The sequence below is a fragment of the Solanum lycopersicum genome, chromosome 4, assembly GCF_036512215.1.
Source record: "Solanum lycopersicum chromosome 4, SLM_r2.1".
In the NCBI taxonomy this organism is placed as follows: domain Eukaryota; kingdom Viridiplantae; phylum Streptophyta; class Magnoliopsida; order Solanales; family Solanaceae; genus Solanum; species Solanum lycopersicum.
In genome coordinates, this window is record NC_090803.1 from 42,118,398 (window position 1) to 42,141,467 (window position 23,070).

Genomic DNA, 23,070 nt, shown 5'->3' on the forward strand with positions numbered 1-23,070 from the left:
AAATTTCTATTGTACAGTTTATGTACACTTTGAATAACTAAAATAACCGCCAATAATTAATCCCTAAACTTCCCAAAAAACCCCTGCACTTAATGGACATTTTAAACAATTCTAATTTGACATAAAAACAAAGCAGCCAAATTAGGGAGGTCACTATGCTTCTTGGAGGAATTTTCAATTCTTGGTTCTCAAAAATTTTGAGACAGAATGGTTCGTGTCGGCCCGCATAAAATTTGTTGCGCAACAGCTTGCTTGGTCCATATTTTGGTCCTATTTTGGGACCCTTAGGGTGGTCTCCGGGGAGTTTTTCTCAAACTTTTCTACCCTTTACATGTGAAGATATGTTTAAGAACCATCTATAATAAATTTCATCCAAAATTATACCCTAAAAATTGACTACAAAACACTACCACACACTAGTTCAACTTTAACTAGTTTCAAGTCATCTTGGGCGTTCGTGGATGTTTAACCTCAAAACTCTACCAAACATCATATAATTCCTCTAAAGATTAAAATTAGTCATTGTAAGACCTTATAAGCTCATGACACACTCATGTTAGGCTCTATCTTTCCCTAATTAATTTTTGGGGTGTTATAGTCTTGGTACCGAAATAATACCTTGAGACTTAGAGCCTGACGCACTACCTTTCTGATAATTACAGAACTTGGGGATAGAACACTAGATGACAAAGAGGTGTGGAACACTTTGCAGTCCGTATCACCAATCTTACATGCTCCACAAGAACATATTCATCTGAGCTCTGCAATCAGCAACAATACAAGGAGCATACCTGGAGTTAGGAAAACATGAGCCCATACTCTTGGACCATCATACTACCTTCTCTAATATTCAAGAATCCTGAGCTTTTGCCTCCCTTAACACTAACTGAAAGAAACTGTCCAGGATGATTTTGCTGAAGAAATCCCAAGTAATAGGAGCAGCATCTCTACCAATGTTCTCTTTTCACTATGTGTACCTGATATGAGCCATATCTTTCATCTGGTAAGATGCAAACTAAACCTGTTCATCTCTAGTGAACTGCACCACCTCAAAGATCTTCTCGTTCAAGAAATTATGGTGATATTTTCCAACTTGTGATTGTAAAACTCTAGCGGATTCATCCTAACAAAGTCTAGGACCCTCTCTGTTGTCGACACACCATTGGAATTCATAGGATCATGAACCTATTGATTGTTCATATTGACTACACTCTAAGCAAACATCTGAATAGAATTCCTGAATTCATCATTTGAGACCTCTTGCTCTGGGCTGGTGGAGCTGCGTATCCGTTCTTGGCATTAACTCTACGCAGGAGCATGATCTAAAGTTCAAAACATCAAGTAAGTTTGGAATTATATCATACCTTATGCACGATAACAGTAACAAGAAAATGAGGATTTTTCTAAAACACTTTGTAGTCTCCCTCTCATTGGATATGGTGCACTTCACACCCATGAAAAGGTATATACTTAGTGAGGCTTTTCAAACATGCTAAGATACCTGAACCAAGTGCTTTTATACCAGTTTTGTCATGCCCGAAGCTACCCATGAGACGTGGATAGGAAACTTAGGACCACAAGTGATCCAGAGCTAACACTGCTTATATGATCATTCTCATACTAAAGATAAACTAACTAATAAACTCATGTGGAAGCTATAATCATAAATAAAACGAATGATTGGGAATTTCCATATATTGTAGTTGCGATATATGAAACTGATGAGTTTAATACAAAAAGGATATTTACTCAATTCTAAGCGAAATCTAACTATGTATAAAAATAGTCTCAAACTAACTAGAAATGTTTGGATAAGGCCCAGCTAAGTCGAGCAAAAGTGAAACTAAAGGACTAAAAATACTTAAAAGAAACTCATGACTATTTTTCTCAGAGATTGAAGAATTACCACTGATGGTTAGAACCTAATAAATGAGAAGATGTAGCGCATGTATGCATCAATACTTGAAACGTAATGAGCATGTAGGATATACTGAAACTAAAATAACATATAACTGAATAAAGCAATAAAGTAATGAAATAATCTTAACATGATATAGATGTTGAAATATTGAATATGACTAATCTGAATGAAATGATCAAGTTATAACATGCTGAGACTAAAAACTGAAACATGGTAAATGCAGTGGAATCTCACTAAATAGTGGGAGCTACTAATAACAAATAATAAAACCACATGAGCTAACTGTGTAATACGATTTATACGCCACATCAAGAGGATCCAATATACTCTGCCAGAGGTATAGAGGCATGCTTGAGTGATCACCAAATTGATGCTAATCTAGGAGACTTACAAAATACGTGTCCAATAGTTCTGGGACTATTTGGAATGCTGAACCCTAGTCCAATTCGGTGTTGTGATACTCTCAAGAATGAAGTAATTAAATGGTAATGGATAACTCAAAACTCAACATGCAAACGAAAAATGCAACAATTAATTTTGTAATTATGTAATAATAACAGACGCATGTAAATTGAATAACTTAAATATTTGACCTAACAATTGTAATTCAAGAACTAAAGAAACACATAACAAGGTTTCCAAAAATTCATGCAATAAACTAATTAATAACATGGAAATCTTAATTGGAATATATAATTAACTAATTAATAATAATCTGCTAAAGTTCAAGAAACCCTAGGTCTAATCATGATAAGCCAATTAACGATCTTACAGAAATATAAGGATCCAATGGTGAAAGGATCCTCTAGTGAAATCCCACATACCTGGTGACGAATTCCACGGAGAAATGCTTATATTTCTTAGCTACAACTGATGGAAACTATATGCATTCTCTAAGGTTTGTCAAACTTTTTCTCCTCTCTTGTGTCTAAATTTTCTATGTTTTGATTAATGATTTTGACTAAGTTAAGTTCTAGTTATGTTTTTAGGCTTAAAGTGACTAAAACCTCCTTATTTAGGGTCTAAATGATGTAGCTTAGGGGCCAAACTAACAAGGAATAAAATAAAAGAACCCCTGACTTATAAGCTATCGGAGTTAACTGAAAGTCCATATTGGTCGACCGTCATTCGCGATTGAGGACGGAAAGTCAGCTCTGGCCCATCAACGGAGTCGACCAACATACCATACTTCGATGGACGGTCCACAGTTGGCTTCCGTCGTGGCGCCTGCAACTTTTGTAAATCTACAATTTTTAGTTTGTTCAGATATGGGGTGTTAAAATAATATACTATTTTAGTTATAATGTCGGATATATTTTAAGTAATATTTTATTAATTTTGTGATATAAAATTTTCGCGCGAAGCGTTGGAATTTTAATAGTTTGAGAAATAACATAATATTATTGTGTTATTATTTTTAAATAATAAAAAGTAGTACTACACGAAATAAATAATAACTGTTTGGCATTTGAACCCTACAAAAATTAATAATGTGCTTATTTACTTTATACAAATATCATATATTATATAATTTAAATAATTATGGATTTAGTGCACAAAATATTTAAAGTATATTGTTTATTTTCTTTCCTTTTTTTGATGGTATCTGACCATGAAATTTGATAAGATCATTAAATATTTTCCATTTCCAAAACAAATGGCTCAAAATCTTTTTTTTTAATAAATAATTTCAAGTTTAAATATTAAAATCTATAGACAATTGAGAGATTAATCATTTAAACTTTATTCCAACAAGCAAAAGGTTTTATATTTATATTTTTTATTGTAATCTAGTACTGACAAATTGATTGTCTTTTCTATTACTTTCTTTTAAATAATTTAAATGATAAAATTTATGTTGTCTGGAGGTGTTTTTAGTTATTTTATATGTTATTAGGGTACACAATGACGGAGTACAAATTGAGTAAGGAAGGAGTTAATATAAAAATAAATGTTAATGCATATATTGTCAAACAACTGTAGAAATACATAATATCATACTTATTTGTACTTAAAACTATAATTGACAGTACAAATTATAAATTAAAATACATTTCCCTCTTTATCATTTATTCATATATAAAGTTTTAAGAACTCTGGGCCCGCCTATGTGGCTCCATCATTAACCACTATTTCCTTTTAAAATTATATATTTCAAAAACTAACGTACCCTTTTCATGAAATGTTGCGACTTTTCTGAAAATTAAAGAATTTTGAATTTTATAAAAAATTATGACTTATATTAAGAGTTGCAACTTTTATGAAACTTATGACTTTCATGAAAGTTTGTGCCCTTTTTGAAGAGCTGTAACTTTTTTTGAAGATTTGTAACATTTCCGATAAGGCACAATCAATATTTGTTCCCACTACACTATGTTATATATAAATAGAGGAATTTCATGCAACTATATTTTGTAGACTTTTTCCCGCTATAGGGTAGTCGAATTCAAATACATTAATTGAGCTTTTATGAAATTTGTTGCATTCTTGAAAGTTTTAATGCAGCTTAATCTTTACTATAAGTCATAGTGGTCTCTACTATAAGTCATAGTGATTCATGTAACTATGACAATTTCTTTTTCCTATTTTCGTGACCTTTTTTTAACTTTGTTAATGTGGGAGAAGGGATGATTAAAGTTGATCTTCTCTTGTTTTCCTTTCTATATGGTTCAACATAAAAACAAAAGAAATCCATTTCAATTGCATGTGATACACTGTATAAATGGTTGATGGTTGAATTCATTAGATTTGGTTCTTTAGTAAACAAATCTTTTATTTCTACCATTATTATTTGTATGTTTTTTTCGAATTCAAATAGAATATTCTTATAAAGTTTTCTTCCTCCTATCTAATGTAACTTAATTTTGTACTTTGAATCATAGTTATTCATGTATCTATTGCAACTTCTTTTTGCAATTTTGGTGACTTTTTTTAATTATGTTCAAAATTCCAGTGAGGATGATTATAAATTTATAGTTTCTTTTGTCCTATTTTACTTATTTTCTTCATATAATTTTTGGTAAAATTGCATATTTTCTACATATACTTTTTGGTAAAATTTCTTGTGTAGTGTGCTATATTTGATAGCACACAACAAAAATTATTTGATAACTAATGCGGAATAACTGAAAAACTTTTTCTAGAAACCTTAAATGATTTCGCTCTTGCTTGCCCAAATTAGTTTATCATACAAAGTACCAATTGCCTCTAAAATACATATTTAGTGATAATTATGCTATTAATAATCATTAGATATCATTTTTTTGTAGTGATAACTCACTCTTTTGATAAGTTTTCAATTTTTTTCATAAAGAAGTAATTACTCTTTCTTTTGGCTTCTTTCAAATTAATTTGTGAAGTATAAATTTGGAAATAACCCGAAAGACTATCTTTTTGAAAAATATAATAATAAAAAACATATTTTTCTGCTTGATTTTTTGAAAAGTAATGTTTTTTTTTACGGAAAAAGGCCTAAAATACCCTTAAAGTATTAGAAATGGTACAAAATAACCGTCCATCCACCTATTGGCTCCAAAATACCCTTTCCACCCACCTATTGGATCCAAAATACCCTTGTCATCCACATATTCGTTTAAAATTGATGACTTATTTAACAGTTTTATGTTTAAACTATTTAAATATTTTTTAAAATATGTGACGCTCAATTATTCGTTATAATTTAATATATTAGTATAATTTATAAATCAATCCACTACCCACCCAAAACTCATTAAACCCCTCCAAATTAACAAACCCGTCACATTATTAATGCAACAAAAGAAAATCTACTGTCAATTGAGTGTTTTTAAAAATTTGACTCAAAAATTTCTATAGAGGTAATTATCATACATTCAAGTGTCTAAATAAAAATTATCGATAAACTTTAAAGACGTCTCAATTATGTGATGTTACTTCATAGGTAACTTTTTTTCCAAATAATATATTAAAGGTTTTTAAAAAAATCATAAGTATTTATAAAATTATATTTTTAAAAAGTGCATGAATTAATTCGGGATGTATTACTTCTTTACCTTTAATCATAAATTTATAAATTCAATCAATACTATTAAAAGAGTCCTCGTAAATAAACGGCTCAATCTAAATTTAATTGGTTCTTCGATTCGGACTCAAATAATTTTAGATGTCATTTTCAGGAATATATAATTTCATTGTGCTTTAGTAGTGTTTATGACGATTTTTATATTATCGTTGGATTATTACTTGGGTGGGGTTTAGTTATTAATGAGTGGGTAGTAGGTTGGTTTATATGAATAAATTAAATTATAACCAAAAGTTGAACGCCATGCATTTTAAAAAGTTTTTAAAGAATTTAATTTTGAAAAAATTAAAGAAGTGGTCAATTTTGAACCCAAATGTGGATAACAAGGGTATTTTGGACCCAATAAGTGGATGAAAAGGGCCTTTTGGAATCAATAGGTGGATAAAGAGTAATTAAAAAAAAATTGATGGAGGGTCTTCCATTGAATTTAGCTACTTATGATCTTGTAGTGACATGATGTTCCACTTTACTCTGGAGTGTTGTCATTCGACATTCTTGTTCTCTATTTGAACATTTGATGATGTTCTTTACAACTTGTTTGAATTTTAAAAATTTCATTACATCTGACAAATTGTTTCCAAGGAGATTTTCTTAGACTTCTTTTTCATAATTAAAATACATCTATGACTCATAATATTAATATAAAAAATGAAAATTAAAACAAATAGTGCACTTAACGATTTTTGAGGAATGCTTTGCCTTAAGATAAAATGTTCTTGACAATGTAGTGTATGTATCGAAAATACGAATATTACTGAATGACGATATATAAGCTTAATAAAATAGTTCTATCCTTTGCAAAGCATAAGTAATTTACCTAAAGTAATTTACCTAGTTTATATATAAAAGGAAATATTCAAGTAGTGACATAGCACATTAAGAGAAAAGGAATTATTTTTTACTTAAATATATGAAAAACTACCCTTCCGCTGCCTCCATAAACCTCGTACTCAAACATCACTACCTTTGAACTTTAACACCTACACGATTCTTCAATTACGGTGTTCATGTTCCCAACGGCGCCACAAAAATAAAACACTGCATATTAAGCTTCTCCAACCAAATCACCTTCCGAATCCTTCCTACATTCTTCTTCAAAAACACTCTTCAACCAAATTTCACCGTTTTCCATTAAATTACTTCTAAATGTTTTTCAACGTGGTGCCGAAATCTAGCTCCTATCATCGTTCTACTACTCCTTTCTTCCTCTGTCTCATATCTTTCCTCAATACTTAGTACCAATTTTCCCTCCCATGAAATTCTCTAAGTCTATAACTCTGTCCTCTTCAATAAATCGTCTGAACATACTTTCACTTTACTTTATCATCTGTAATGAAGTTAATATGACAATTATCGTTTGGGATGGAAAATATACTAGAATGGAAACATGTATGGAACTTTTCAATTTTAAACACCCTTTCTGTATGCACTACAATATTTAGTTAATTATTTTATTTGTATTTGTCTTCTTACATGTTTTTATGTATAGAATTTTTCCATGAAAACTTCTTCTACTATTTTCCTTCAATTCTTATATTTGTACCACAATATTAAAAATCTTCTACATTGAAATCTATTATTTTGCCTACGCGATTATTTGATAATAACTAGCCAAGCCCAAGAAACTCCTTATATATGTTGGAGATTTGGGTCTAGGCCAACTGTGAACTGCAATGATATTCTGAGTGTCAACTCTAATCCCTTCACAAGAAACAATGTGTCTTAAGAATGCCACAGACTTAAAGTAAAACTCACAATTGGAGAACTTGACATATAGCTCCTTATCTCTTAAAGTCTAAAGAACAATGCTTAGGTGACTAGTATGATCTTCTATATTCCTTTAACATCCAGTATGTCATCAATCAAAATGATGAAAAATAGATCTAAATAAGGTTTGAATACTCTGTTCATAAGACCTATGAATGCTGCAGGTGCATTTCTCAAACCAAAGGACATAACTCAAGCACATATCTCGTTATGAAAGTTATTTGTATTATCACATTCTCTAACTTTCAACAGATGATAGCTTGATTTGAGGTCAATTTTAGAAAAACAAGAAGCAACCTAAAGTTAATAAAAAGATCATCTATCCTTGGGAAAGGATATGTATTCTTGATGGTCACCTTATTCAATTGGTGGTTGTCTCTACACATCCTAAGGGAACCATTTTTCTTCCTCACAAATAAGACTGGAGTTCCCTAAGATGAGACACTTGGTCGAATGAATCCTTTATCTTAAAAATCTTTCAATTGTTCCTTTATATCTTTTAAATATGCCACTGCCATTTTGTATTGCGGAATATATATAAGACAAGCATCTGAGAGGATGCCTATGCCGAAGTCTATCTCTTTTTCAGGAGGGACTCCGGGTAGATAATCAAGAAAGACTTTAGGAAACTCACTAACTATAGGAACTGACTGAAAGGAATGTACCTCAACACTTGAGTCATTCACTCGGACTAAGTGATAGACACAACCTTTTCGGACTAACTTCCTTGCCTTAAGGTATGAAATAAAACGACCGTTAGGCACTGCTGAACTACTAGCCACTCTATGACTGGGTCATTTCAAATTTAAACTTGACAACTCGAGTTCTGCAATCTATTGATCCAAAACAGGCATGGAGGAAGTCCATACCTAGAATGACATAAAAATGTACCATTTCCAATTCTACTAGATGGTCCATGGTGTTCTTGTGATTGATGGGAAAAGTACAATTACAATAGACTCTTTCCGCTAGAATAGACTACCTAACATATGTAAAAACACAAAAGGGTTCGAAAACCTTTTCCGGAAGAATTTCAAACTGATTTGCAACATAAGGAGTTACAAATGATAAACTTTTTCCTATGTCTAACAAAGCATAAACATCAAAAGTAAGGACTTTGATCATACCCATACCAATATCTGGATAGTTTTATTTCTGTTGGCGGTCAGTGATTGCAAAAATATGGTTTTCCCTCCGCCAATATTAGAAGAGGCTCCTCTAGGTGCAGCCTTGTATGGTGGAGAAACTTAGGAAGATTGAGCTATATTGTCCGGATATCCACCACCTTGCTTATTCTTCGGGAACTCTCTCATTAAGTGACCTTCATGGCCACACTTGTAACAACATCTCTATCTATCACGACAATTTCATGGATGGTTTTTACCACACTTAGTAGATGCAGGAGGCATACTTTCTCCTTGCGCCACACTACCTTGATATTGAGCCGATCTAGTTAAATTATGTGAAATTTTGCGATTATACTCACCTCCATTTGTGGCCACAGGTGCACTATCAGATGATTGTGCATTTCATTGTCAACTTGAACAACCTTTCTGTTTTCCAGATTCATTCTCTGTGTCACAACCCAAACCACACTTTAGAAGTTAGGGTATAATATCGGGTTGTAACCAGCGTACTCGACCTCTCAGAGGTTTTATACAAGCCTTTTAATATCATTCATCGCATAAACATAGTGAAAAGTAGTGCAAAATTAAAACATTTCACAAAACATAGTATAGTCTTCAAAATCTCTTTCAAATAAAAGAAAAAATAAATACTAAGTCTCAATCTCATGATCTTAAGACATAAGAATACTTGGGACACGACCTATACTTCAAAATACATATAGAAATACTTAATCTAATACAATACTTCAATAAGAAACATAAAAGACATATATACCCTCGGTCAAGTGAGGACATACATCAACTTCTATTGAACGATCTTTTAAGTCCAAGTCTTCACTTCCCAAATCTCTTCACCTACCAAGAACTAAATATAGATAAAAGCATGGAATTAGTACAACGATATGTACTAAGTATGGCTTTATGCATAAAAATCATGAAAACGGACATTGATTTGAAATGTGTATCTAGTCATTTAAATATCATATTATAATCATAAGAATATCATTTAGCAATTAATGAACACATAAGAAAACACTTAACAAAAATAGCCTTTTTAGAAGTCACTTTATAGTTGCCTCATCCATTGTTACAGTGAATTAATTCACTGTACAGTGAATCACTTTGTTCATCATTTTAGACACCCTTTAGCATGTAATCTTATCACTCAAGGCTATCCTAAGATTCAATTAATTCACACAAATAAAGACCACTCATACACCCTCTCTAGATGTGCCTAAACAACCCTTAAGATTACTTATAATGAGTCACATACATACTTAGAAAGTATAATAAACATCAAGGTAAGATTCCTCTACCAAAGGTGACTTCTAAGTTCACTTGAGTGAGTTGTGAAGCGACCACCCATACAATCCCTTACACACACACTCAAGATATCTTGTAGACTCCCGACCATAGAAGCATTCTCACTCAATATTCAACACATAGATGATATGCAATTCGCTTCCCAAAGGTTATCAAAATACCTCGATAAGTAAATCAAGAAGATAACGTCCATAGTGCCCTCTTCAAGACTATCTAAATAATCCTTAAGACTACCTAAGGCTTAGATAATGTCCACAAAATCAACCAACTTCCCTAACTAGAGTTATCTTCCAGATTCCAAAGATAAGACATGAAAAGATCATCCATTATTCCCTCTTCACACTTTAGCTAAGGAATCCTTAAGTCACTTTAGATTAAGTACTCATTTATTTACATACTCCTTAACATAAGTCATTAGTTCATTAAGACTCATACATCACATAAAGCACATTCAAATAATGGTCTTGGACAAGACCTAGGAACTCCACATAACACCTTCAAAGTCTATTATGCAATGCCTAGATAGCGTCCATACCACCACCTAAACTCCATAAACTACTCTAATTCTAATAGGTATTCCATATGATGATAATAGGAAATAACCGACATAGACCATGATAGCAAGACATGGAATCCGGAGTTCTATCCTACTTCGATGAGGTTGTTCTACTTACCCATGGTAGAACTTGGACACATCCCATGTAGGCACATTGTTAAGGAATATGAAAGTCATACTCTGTAATCTAGTTTCATACATAACTAGAACTACTTTCCCTTACCATACTCACTTCGTGCTAGGCTTAGTTCACATAGATCAATTCTCATTAAGCTTCAGATGAATGGGTCTCATATCTACTTCATGACTTAATTACATTCAACCAGCCAAAACAAGGTCCAGTAGGTTATATCTAACTATGGCAACAAGAAGTTCATCATTACTTTCCTAAGGTATGATATGATGTCGTTCCAGCCAATCAATCTTAAGTCCATCACACATTATATGAAGGATACCATCATGGCTACCTACTTCTTGATTTTATAATCCATAAAAATGACCTTCGTATAATCATGCAAGGACTCACCTATATTCATTTATTCAAGACAAAGACCCTTTAGGTTCCTAAGTCAAGACATCACATATTCACATAAGCATCAAGTAATTGACCCAAGTCTATCCAAAGAAGACACAACATACTTCCATTTAACACAAATTGCCTATCTTCCTTTAGACTCTTAATAATGACCCTTAGCCTTATTTAGTCATACTATTCATTACCTTAAAATTATCAACCTAACCACTTTAGACTCATGTAGACAATTTAGGATCAACAATGTATAAACTCGAAGACTGCATACTAACATATAGCTATAACATAACATTATTAAGTAAATAGTTTCAATAGTCTAACACATACTTTCACATATAGGTAGATATGATCACACATGATCAAATCAACTACACAAATAGCTATATAAGTTCAAGTAGTGACGACAAAACCATGATCATCAATATTCTAGAAAGTAATGCCGACAAGGCCACATCAATTCACATAGGACCGCCACCAAAGGTGGACCAAACAAATCATAACATAACTGAAGTATATATAACATCAAAATAAATAAAATGGTGCAGCATACCTTCATCCCGTCATCCACACTTCAATTTAATGTCAAATCAACCAATTCAACATCATAAAGGCCCTTACTCATGGCCATGAATAATAATTCAAAGCAATAATCTTAAAACTCAATAAATCTACAACAATTAAATCTAGTTTTAGAAATCTAAGAGAAAGCCCATAAGAAACTATATAACAATTCAACAATATTAGCTTAATATCAAGTAACCCAATAAGTAATCAAAACTACGGTTCATCAATATACATGCGTTCATGGGTAATTTATGTTAAAATAATTAATAAAATATCAATTATAACATAATTCAATGTTTAGAAATCATTTATGCAAGAAACCATGGTAGAATCCTGAAAATTAGATAATTCACTTTAGAAAACTTTGAAAAACATTTTGGAGTTGGACTCTTTGATGAAACAAGTTTCAAGAATCAAAAGTAATAACTCAAAGATAATAATTATTAACTTTTATGAATAATTTCCATTTAAAATGCCACACTATGCTTCTTCTTCAATTTGGACATCAATGGAGTCTTCAAGATTTCTTAAGGAATTTGGGGTTTTCAATTTGGAAGAGTGAAGTCTTTAAGGTGTTTACCCTTTATATACTTAATAAAAGTACCCAAAATACCCTTAATAAAACTACAATGAATAACTTTAGATGTTGGGTGAATTTACGATTCACCCCTTAACTTGGCAACAACGTACACAGAAAAACAACATCATTGACGACTTGCCCTCCACGGGACATCTCTAGCCACCGTCGGTGTTTACAGTAGCTTTCCGAAGATCCTTTCCCTCCCATGGTTAAATACCCATCGACGACACCCTTTTATGGGGAGTCAACAGGCCTACGAGCCGTTGACTGCTCCGCCTGTTTGGGGTCTGCCTGGGACTGCCATGCCAATCATTTTGGGTCCTTCCACAAGGAACCTTAGATGCTTTTTAGGGATGATTTTCCCGGACGTTTTCGACCCAAATACGATTTTCTATTTGTTTGAAACCTCTCACCTGAATTTCATACAAAACAAACACATAAAACTCTACAAAACACGCCTACACGTACAAGGTCACTTCAAGGCATATCATTCGAACGTCATGAACGTTCTTGGTTGTTTGACCTCCAAACTTCATGAAATTTCAAAAACATCCGATTCATGATATATTAACTCAGTTAATAACTTTTAAACATAATGAAAAAAATATAAGCACATAGAACCACATAAGAGACATTTAGGTGTCTTAGTTGTCTAATGTCTTAGTCGTCCCTTGACGTTTGACTTCCAACACACCTAATACATTAGCTACTGCCTCTATACGATATATTGGACATATTTATGACCTTCTAAAATAAATATCAACATGTTTGGATCTATTTAAATTAGGTAATTTTTAGGGTCTTACAATCTCCCTCACTTGGATAACATTCGTCCTTGAATGACACTTGTCACTCTCCGAACACTTCCAAGATTACAGACTCAACTTACAGTTAATAACCATTCCTAACAACACATATCGAAGAAGAAACATCAACTTCACATAGTCAAGAGATTCACAACACAACAATGAACTAGAAAATAATTCTATAACTCATGCTGCTACTAAACTCACATTGTTAAATCCAAATAGTAAAAACTCATTATTATATTCAATATCATACTTATATACATCAGTTCTAAACACATCACAACATTTTTTGGCAAAGAATTAATCAGTCATTTTTTCAAAAATTTACAGCATGCAATCTTAAAGCACCAATGGGTTTTAAGCAATTTAGAATTTTATAAATAAACATTTTAAGCAATTCATGATATAAACATGCTAATATGAAAAGTAATACCATATAAACACATCTTACAACATAATCAAGCCTTCATAAAACACACTATTCAAGAATTTAATGAAATTCAATTTCAACCAAACTCCTAAACCTCATGCACAAACGACAAATTCAAAGAACTCTATCCCATTTACAAACCATACTCCCCCACATAGAAGGAAATCATATCACAACAAGATAAAAAGAACATACAACCATCATCACTCTCACACGGATTCTTACCTCTAGTTCGGAGTGCATAGAAACGCCTCATAGTCGGAGCATCTTCCTTTTGACAACTAGGCTCAATTTTCTTACCCTCCTTCTTCAAAGCAATTCTTGGAAAATCTCTCACCTTGTGACCATATTTTCCACATCCAAAGCAAATCCCCGTACCCAAAAGACACTCACCAATATTCTGCTTACCATAAGTGGCACATGTAGGTTTGCTATTGCTAGAACCACCTTCTTTTTAAAACTTTTTCTTAGGAACTCTAGGTCGATCTTGAGTTTGAACCCACTTTTTGAAGCTAGGTTGCACTTGATCACTATCAACACTCCTTTTAATGTCCCTAGACATCCTTCTAAGGTTAGACACTTCAATTGATTGTGCATACACTATGTGTCTCGCTAAGGTCATATCATCATGCAACAAAGCGGTACGACATTCTTCCACCACTAAGTTGGATACCCCTGCCACAAACAACTCATTTCATCTCTTGGATTGGACACAAGAGAAGGGGCATACATAGACAAAGTTGAGAATTTCAAAGAGTACCCCTCAACACTCATATTGCCTTGCTTGAGAATGATAAAATCCTCCACCTTAATTTCTATCCTCTCTCGGGGAAAGCACATACCAATAAAAGCTTCCTTATATTCTTCCCACTCATTAGGACCTGATCCATTCGACCTATTATCCTTCCATTGAGTGTACCAAATTTGAGAAACATCCCTCAATTGGTACAAAGCCAACTCTGCCTTCTCCCAAGATGTGCCCCCCATAGCACTCAAAACTTTGTACACACCATCAAGAAACTCTTGAAGGTCCTCATTTACCTTAGATCCAAGAAAGATAGAAGGATTCATCCTCACAGAATCTCTCACCCCAGATTTCATAGTTCTCTCCACAACCTTAGGCATCATATTCAAATTAGCTTTCACAGTCACGGCTCGGGCTATAGCAATCAAATCCTCTCTAATCTGCCTATTAGACATCTCCAGATCCTCAATACCTCCTTACACATTACGAATAGGATTACCTTGGGGAGGAACTTGGGAATTTTGATCACCTTGAACTAGTTGCCCACCTTGAGGAACTTGCTCAACTTGAGGGGGAACCTCTTCATCCACCCTCTCCTCTTCCAACCTTCTAGAGGTCATTCTTCTAGTATTTAACTCCTAGAAAACACAAGGAAACTCATAAGAAGGATAATTAGAACATTTACTCTACCGCACGACATAGGAGTAGAAATGAAGGAAAACTCTATCTTCCTATAGCCTCTCACCCATAGATGTGTCGCGACTCACACCGATGGTCAAGACTATACTAGACGAGAGTAGATGAGACTTCTTGATTCCTAATACTAGTTTTACCAACCTATGCTCTGATACCATGCTTGTCACAACCCAAAACCACACAATAGAAGTTAGGATACAATCTCCAATTGTAACCCGACATACTCGACCTCTCGGAGGTCTTATACAAGCCCTTTCATATTATTCATGCATAAACATAGTGAAGAATAGTGCAGAATTAAAACTTTTAACAAAATATAATATAGTCTTCAAAATCTCTTTCATATAAAAGTAATTGGAAATACTAAGTCTCAATCTCATCATATTAAGATACAAGAATACTTGGGACACGGCCCAACTTCAAAATATGAATATATAAATACTTAGTCTATTACAATACTTCAATAAGAAACATAAAAGACATATATGCCCTCGAGTCAAGTGAGGACATACTTCAGCTTCTCTTGAACGATCTTCTAATTTCAAGTCTTCACTTTGCAAAGCTCTTCACCTACCAAGAACTGAAAATAGATAAAAGCATGGAATCAGTACAACCATATGTACAAATATGCCTTTATGCATAAAAATCATGAAAACGGACAATTATTTGAAATATGCATCTTTTCATTTAAATATCATATTATATTCATAATAGCATCATTTAGTAATTAAGGAACACATAAGAAAACATTTTACCAAAATATAGCATTTTTAGAAGTCACTTTACACTAACCTCATTCACTGTTACAGTGAATTAATTCATACAGTGAAGAACTTTGTTCATCATTTTAGACACCCTTTAGTATGTAATCTTCTCACTCAAGGCTATGCTACGATTCAGTTAAGTCACACAAAGAGATACCGCACATACACCCTCTCTAGATGAAACTAAACGACACTTAAGATTAATTATAATGAGTCACATACATACTTAGAAAGTATCATAAACATTAAGGTAAGATTCCTCTACCAAAAAGGTGACTTCTATGTTTCACTTGAGTGAGTTGTGAAGCGATCGCCCATACAATCCCTTGCATACACACTCAATAGATCTTATAGACTCCCTAGGATAGAATCATTCTCACTCAATCACCTACATATAGATGTTATGCCATTTTCTTTCCAAATTCTATCAAAAGACCTACTTAAGTAAATCAAAAAAATAACGTCCATTATGAACTCTTCAAGATTACCTAAACAATCCTTAAGACTACCTAAGGCTTAGATCGTGTCCACAAAATCAACCAACTTTCTTAACTAGAGTCATCCTCAAGATTCCAAAGATAAGACATGAAGAGATCATCCCTATTGCCCTATTCACACTTTAGCTAAGGAATTCTTACGTCACTAGATTAGGTACTCATTTACTTACATACTCTTTAACATAAGTCATTAATTCATTAAGGCTCATACATCATAAAAATGACATTCAAATAATGGTCTTGAACAATACCTAGGAACTCCACATAACCCCTTCAAAGTATATTGTGCAATGTCTAGATAGTGTCACATACCACCACCTAAACTCCATAAACTCCTCTAAGCTAATAGTTATTCCATATGATGAGAATAGGCAATAACCGACATAGACCATGATAGCAAGACATGGAATCCGGAGTTCTACCCTACTTCGATGAGGTTGTTCTACTTGTCGATGGTAGAACTTTGACACATCCCATGTAGGCACATGGTTAAGGAATATGAAGGGCATACTTTGTAATCTAGTCTTATACTTAACTCGAACTACTTTCCCTTACCGTTCTCACTCGGTGCTAGCCTTAGTTTTCATAGATCAATTGTAATTAAGGTTCATATAAATGGGTCCCATATCTAGTTCATGACCTAATTAAATTCAACAAAACAAAGCAAGGTCCACTAGGGCATATCTCACTATTGCCACAAGAAGATCATCGCGAATTTCTTAAGGTATGATATGATGCCGTTGCAGCCAATCAACCTTAAGTCCATCACTCATTACATGAAGGATACCATTACGGCTAACTACTTCATGATTTATAACCTTACCACTTGGTTCAAGGTTCCACATAAATGACCGTTGTATCATCATGTAAGGTCTAACATATATTCATTTATTTAAGACTAATACCCTTTAGGTTAGTAAGTCAAGACATCACATATTCACATAAGAATTATGTAAGGGACCCAAGTCTACCTAAACGAGACACAACATACTTCCATTCAACACATATTGCCTATCTTCCTTTATACTCTTAGGAATAACCCTTAAACTTATTTAGTCATCCTATTTATTACCTTAAAATTATAAACCTAACAATTTTAGACTCATCTAGCCAATTTAGGGTCAACATGTATCAACTCTAACACTAAACACTTAACACATAGCAATAATGATCAATATTCTAGAAAGTAACGCCGACAAGGCCACATCGATTCACATAGCACTGCCACCAAAGGTGGACCAAACAAATAATAACATAATTGAAGTATAAATAACATCAAAATAAAGAAAATGGGGCATCATAACTACAAACCCTCATCCACACTTCAAGCCTTTTACTTGTACAGGAGTCAAAAAACATGTTTTGTTAAATTTTGGATTTTGAAAAGTTGATTCGATTTTAAACATCTTATTTATGTTTCCACTGCTTATTCTTCCATAAACGACAAAAGAAGTCTTTTGCTTTATGAGAATTTCTTAATAAGTTCACAGCCCCTTAATTATACGGTTGATGGGAGAATCCTTCTCGAAATATCTCACATTCCCAAGATTTAGATTACAACATTGATGTTCAAGAAGTGATAAAGACAATGAAGCCTCCTATGTGTCGCACAGGTTTAACCCTCTTTTTCGTCAATCTTACAAGGGATTTAATATCCACTATACGGTTGTGAATTTGAAAACGCCAAGAACAACCTCTATATTGCTTTAAATCTGAAACAGAGGGATCTAATAAGAAGATAAAAAAATTGAGGCTAGATTCATCAATAAAATAAGTTGTTGTACTTCTTTTACCCTTTTAAACATCTAGGATGTTTTTCATTCCGAGTACACCACCATATACTGAGGTGAACATAGGGATAGAAGACTAAGTCCCTGCCACACAATGTCTGATCGGAACCCAGTTTTGATTTTTTTTGGTGTATTGTTTTTCCTCCCTAAAGAATTCAATGTCAATTTTTAAACATGCACTGATTGGAACACGATTTTGAATGATGTGTTTAGTTTTGATGGAAATTCATCATTGATAAAAATGATCGATAAATCTACTAGCAATTGACAGTAAGACTCAAAAGATTTAGTTCTTTAACTTTGTAGGAATTATGTGTGAAAGAGATGTGCTATCGAAAACATATTACATATTATCGCATCAAGGAAGTTGTCTTAAGAAAGGGACAATGTAGTATATATGTGGATATGGAAGTTGGGAAACACATTCTTCAATATGAAATTTTTGATTTGTTTACTTGCATCTTGGAACGAAAACTGATTTTAGATTGCTGATTTGCTAATTTAGTAGTTTCATTCATCATCACTTTATTATTGAGTTTGTTGAATCCTCCACACAACCCTCTTCTTTTAAGAGAGGCATAAACTGTTTTTCTTCGTCACCAACACATTCTATCTTCAATTTGGTCAATCGAATTTTAGTTGTAGCTACTGGCTGGACGAGCTTACAAAGATAATAAATCCATCTGAGGTGTTGAATTCCAGATGAGGACCTTAGAAATCGTTCATAAGACTAAAATGCGCAGATTTGGGACACTGCTTAGGTGATCAGGCTAGGTAATAAGACAATGATAAAAAAAAACAGATAAATTTGATGTTTCTTGAGTTTGACTGGTACATTATTTTTATCCGTGTAGATAATATCTGATAACTTTTCTGTTAGAATTATCAGGAGATACAAGTTTCATCATCGTCTCATTTGCATATTCCATATATGTTGCTCCTCAATTTTAATCTAATTTGTCAGTGTGTTAAATTATCTAACCATCGAATTATGCAATTCTCTGTAATTTACCTTTTGATGTACCATATTTATGTAAATATTAAGATATTACTTTGTAGGATATCATATGCAGAAGTATCAAACTAACTAGATACCTTATGACATAGCATATGATGCAAACACATTATTAGTCAGTTGTTAGATGACAAGGAAAAGAATAATGTGGGATAGTTCTAGAAAACATAAACTACGTGATATTTCACATCAAGATTTTTTTCATCTAAATAATCACACTTTAGGCCCGGTAATGATAAGATCACAAGTACATCCAATCAGAAACATGTCTCAGACTCATGTAATGTTAAATACAGATACTTGCCAAGCGTAGAGCATATAACAACACATTCAATAGATATATGTCAAACTCTCCACATTTGCTGATACATTTTTTTAAGATTAGAGAAATCTGCATACACTTTGGGTGCGCACAAGGTAAACCTTTGTTCCTATGCAATATCTTGCAACCACAAATGATAGATAACCTGCTACTATGTAGATTCAGGGTGATTAGCTCGATCGAGATAACCTGCAATTAGGTAGATTCGGGGTGATGAGCTTGATCTAGAAGGAAAATCAATTGCTTTCATTGGAAAAGAGTTTCAAACTTGACACGTCCAACCCTTCTGGCCATTAAGGAACCTGATCTTGTATTGGAGCAGTTACCACTTCTTGATATCAACATGTATATAACTATAGAGTAACATATAGCGTATAGCTAAACTAGATTATAATATTTTTTGAACTGGCTTCCTTTTATTGAATATTCTAGAAGAAAAAATCAGTGAAAGAGTGACACAAAATCTCTTGCTAAACTGGATTATAATATTTTTTGATCTGCTTCCTTTTATTGAATATTCTAGAAGAAAAATCAGTGAAAGAGTGACACAAAATCTCTTGTGGAGCTTTAATTTAGTATTAAAGAGAATACTTCCTTCCTTGCTATATCTATTTGAAGTAAATATGCAGCATAATATGATAAGTTCATTACTCTCTTTCTAATAGGTGAAAGTATTTTGTATGTATTTTGTAATTTTATGTCTTTATTAAAGTAGTTTGTCATGTAGTGTCGGCCATAAAAGGCCAAATTATGTAAAAAGTATTTTGTCTTCTTAGTCATAAAGTAAATAGTGTGTGTCAGCCAGAAATAAAAAGAAGAGGTCATTATGTAAAGTAGAAATAGTGAGTATTTTGTTTTTAGTGTCGGCCAAATATAATTATGCCATGTGTAAAGTAAATGTCGGCCACTTACATTGGCCAGATATGTAAATTTAGTAGTATAAATAGAGGGTTCTCCCTCATAATAAAATCATCCCCTGATCTCTTTTCCTCTACAACTCTCTCTCTCACTCTTAATTCCGCTTCCACCCATTCTCCCTCATAATAAAATCATTCCCTGATCCCTTTTCCTCTACAACTCTCTCTCACACTCTTAATTCCGCTCAACCCACATTGGTATCCGAGCTAGTTTACAAAAAATAAGATATCAAAAATTCAGAGATGACAAATCTACAAGAACAGGTATATTCGTTTATGTTCATGAGTAGCTAAATCCATTTATTCCTGATAATCTCTTGTTGATTATGATTGTTTAACATGTGTTAATAATGTTATAATAACCATCTTTAGAAAGTTTGCTATAGAAATATTCAGTGAATAAGTATGCCCAGACTATGCCATCCTAAGGTTGAAACCGATAGGCAAGAATGCCGTTTAGGGGAGTAAACAAAGTTGAGCCGTTGTTAGGGTAACTGATCAAAGAAGAAAACTGTAGTAGTGACCAGACGAGATGATTAGTAAACCATTATTATTACATCATAAATAAGTATAATCCATTAAGAGGTTGGAAGGAACAAAATTTTAGTGAAAGTGGAAAATAATTAAATGAATACTTATCTACTGGATGATGATGTTAATTACAAGATATTAATACTCTATATACTAAAAGGTCTTAATACAGATATAAAAAGAAGAATTTATTATATATTAGTAACATATGAGGTAATAGAAGTAACAACTCAAGGTTGGACTGAATTAGATATACAAGATAGTTTTTATGATGAATTCTATTTTGAAATAAATGATTTATATGATGATCTAGAGATATTCAGAGATCAACGATAAAATATATATATTGGGTAAAAGCTAAAGAAAACATAGATCAATATGATAAAATAGAATTAGAGTTATAATGATTGAACCAAAAAGATTTGAAGTTTGGCAAAAACGAAGTAATAATAATTATAAGATAAAATTTATTAAAGACCCAAACAAATTAAGTAAACTTTTTAAAACTTTGTACAGAAAATTAGAAATGAATAATACAACAAGCAAAGAAACTAAAATAACAAAAACCAAGATAGATAAAAAGGTACGAAAGATATGGAAAAAATTAAAACCCTTATACATAGAATATGAACTATCACAACTTACTAAAACAAGTAACGATAAGACAAATTATTTGATAAATATAATTTCAAAAACAGAATACAAATATGTTTGTTATTTGAAAAAACAATATGAACAAAGAAATATATATGCAACAATTGATAGAAAAAGTAGATGAAAAAAGACAAGAACTACAACATAGGAAAGAAAGATTAATAGAAAACATGTTAGCAGGAGTATGTAATAAATCAATATTAGCACAAAGAAAAGTTATATTTATTTTAAAAATACAAATAGATCACCTTGAATATAAATTACAACATAACATAATTTACAAATTATAATGAATAAAGAAGAGTTTGCAGTAGATTAAAAGACATATGAAAATCAAGATGGATTAATGATAAAAATAATATTTTCAAATCTAGGAAGACGATATAAAAAAATAGGAAATAATTTATATTTAATTTTAGAAAAAGAAACAACAAAATTAGAAGATAGTCTAACAGCTATGATAAGAATAACAAAAGAAAATGAAGAAATAGACAAATCAAAAGAAATTGAAAAAATAAAAATACAAGCAAAACAAGAAGTACAACAATTAGAAGAAATAAAAAATACAAGAATAAGTGAATTAGAAAAAGAATTAGCTAGGTTAAAATTATTATATGAAACTAAACAAAAAGAGAAACAGATAGAAAGTGAAAAAGAGCTAGAATTAACTAATGAAATAAAAGATATGGAACAAAAACTAAAGGAAGACCTTGAAGTAAATGAAATAGACGAAAATGAATCAGATACAATAAATGACCAAAAATCATAAATAAGTGATATAAGTGAGACATACACAGAAATTCTAGATTAGGTAAATAAACTAAAAAAATTAGAAATAAACACAGGAGATATGAATCGACCTAGTATGTCAAGAGTTAAAACTCCAGACAATAGTCCCAGAAATAGTCCTAGAATTAGTCCTAGATGGACACCACCAACTTATTATAAAGAAAGTTATCAGCAATCAGATAGAGCTAACGCAATATGGAATAGTAGATTAAATAAAAATTGGACACAAAAACCAATAAACGAACAATATAATTTCTTAGATCTAGATTGTGTTACAGATATAAATAAAAAAATATTACTATGGATAGGAAATATATCTAAGCAACTAATAGATAACAAAATGAAAACAACAGAAACACCAAGGTATATAGAAAGAACATTTGTAGGAACAACAAGATTATGGATAGAAAATCTACCCTTAGAAAGTTTAGAAGTACTTAGAAGTGACAAGAAAATGGATGGATCTCCATCAGCAATAAATATAGATATACTAGATAAATATGAATCAGCAATAAGAAATGAATTTGGAGATATGACCACAGATGTAAGAGAACAAAATAGGGAAAAAATAATAAATTAGCAACTTATGACAAAATTAGGTATATGTAAAATGTGTTATATAGAAGAATACACTTGTGCATTTAAGGAATATTATTACAAAGCAAAATACAATTTAAATGA

The 23,070-nt window shown here is 32.3% G+C and overlaps 1 protein-coding gene across 1 annotated transcript; it reads right to left on the bottom strand.

The window, feature by feature from the left end:
* Positions 1 to 14,329: 14,329 nt before the first annotated feature.
* LOC138348105 (uncharacterized) lies at positions 14,330 to 14,869 on the bottom strand. The gene has a single exon (XM_069296715.1). It carries the CDS (start codon positions 14,867 to 14,869, stop codon positions 14,330 to 14,332), a length of 540 nt encoding a protein of 179 aa, XP_069152816.1.
* Between the last annotated feature and the right edge of the window lie 8,201 nt (positions 14,870 to 23,070).

Bases quoted from the DNA above. Each gene is read 5' to 3' on its own strand.
- LOC138348105 (XM_069296715.1), bottom strand. From the start codon at position 14,869: ATGTCTAATAGGCAGATTAGAGAGGATTTGATTGCTATAGCCCGAGCC.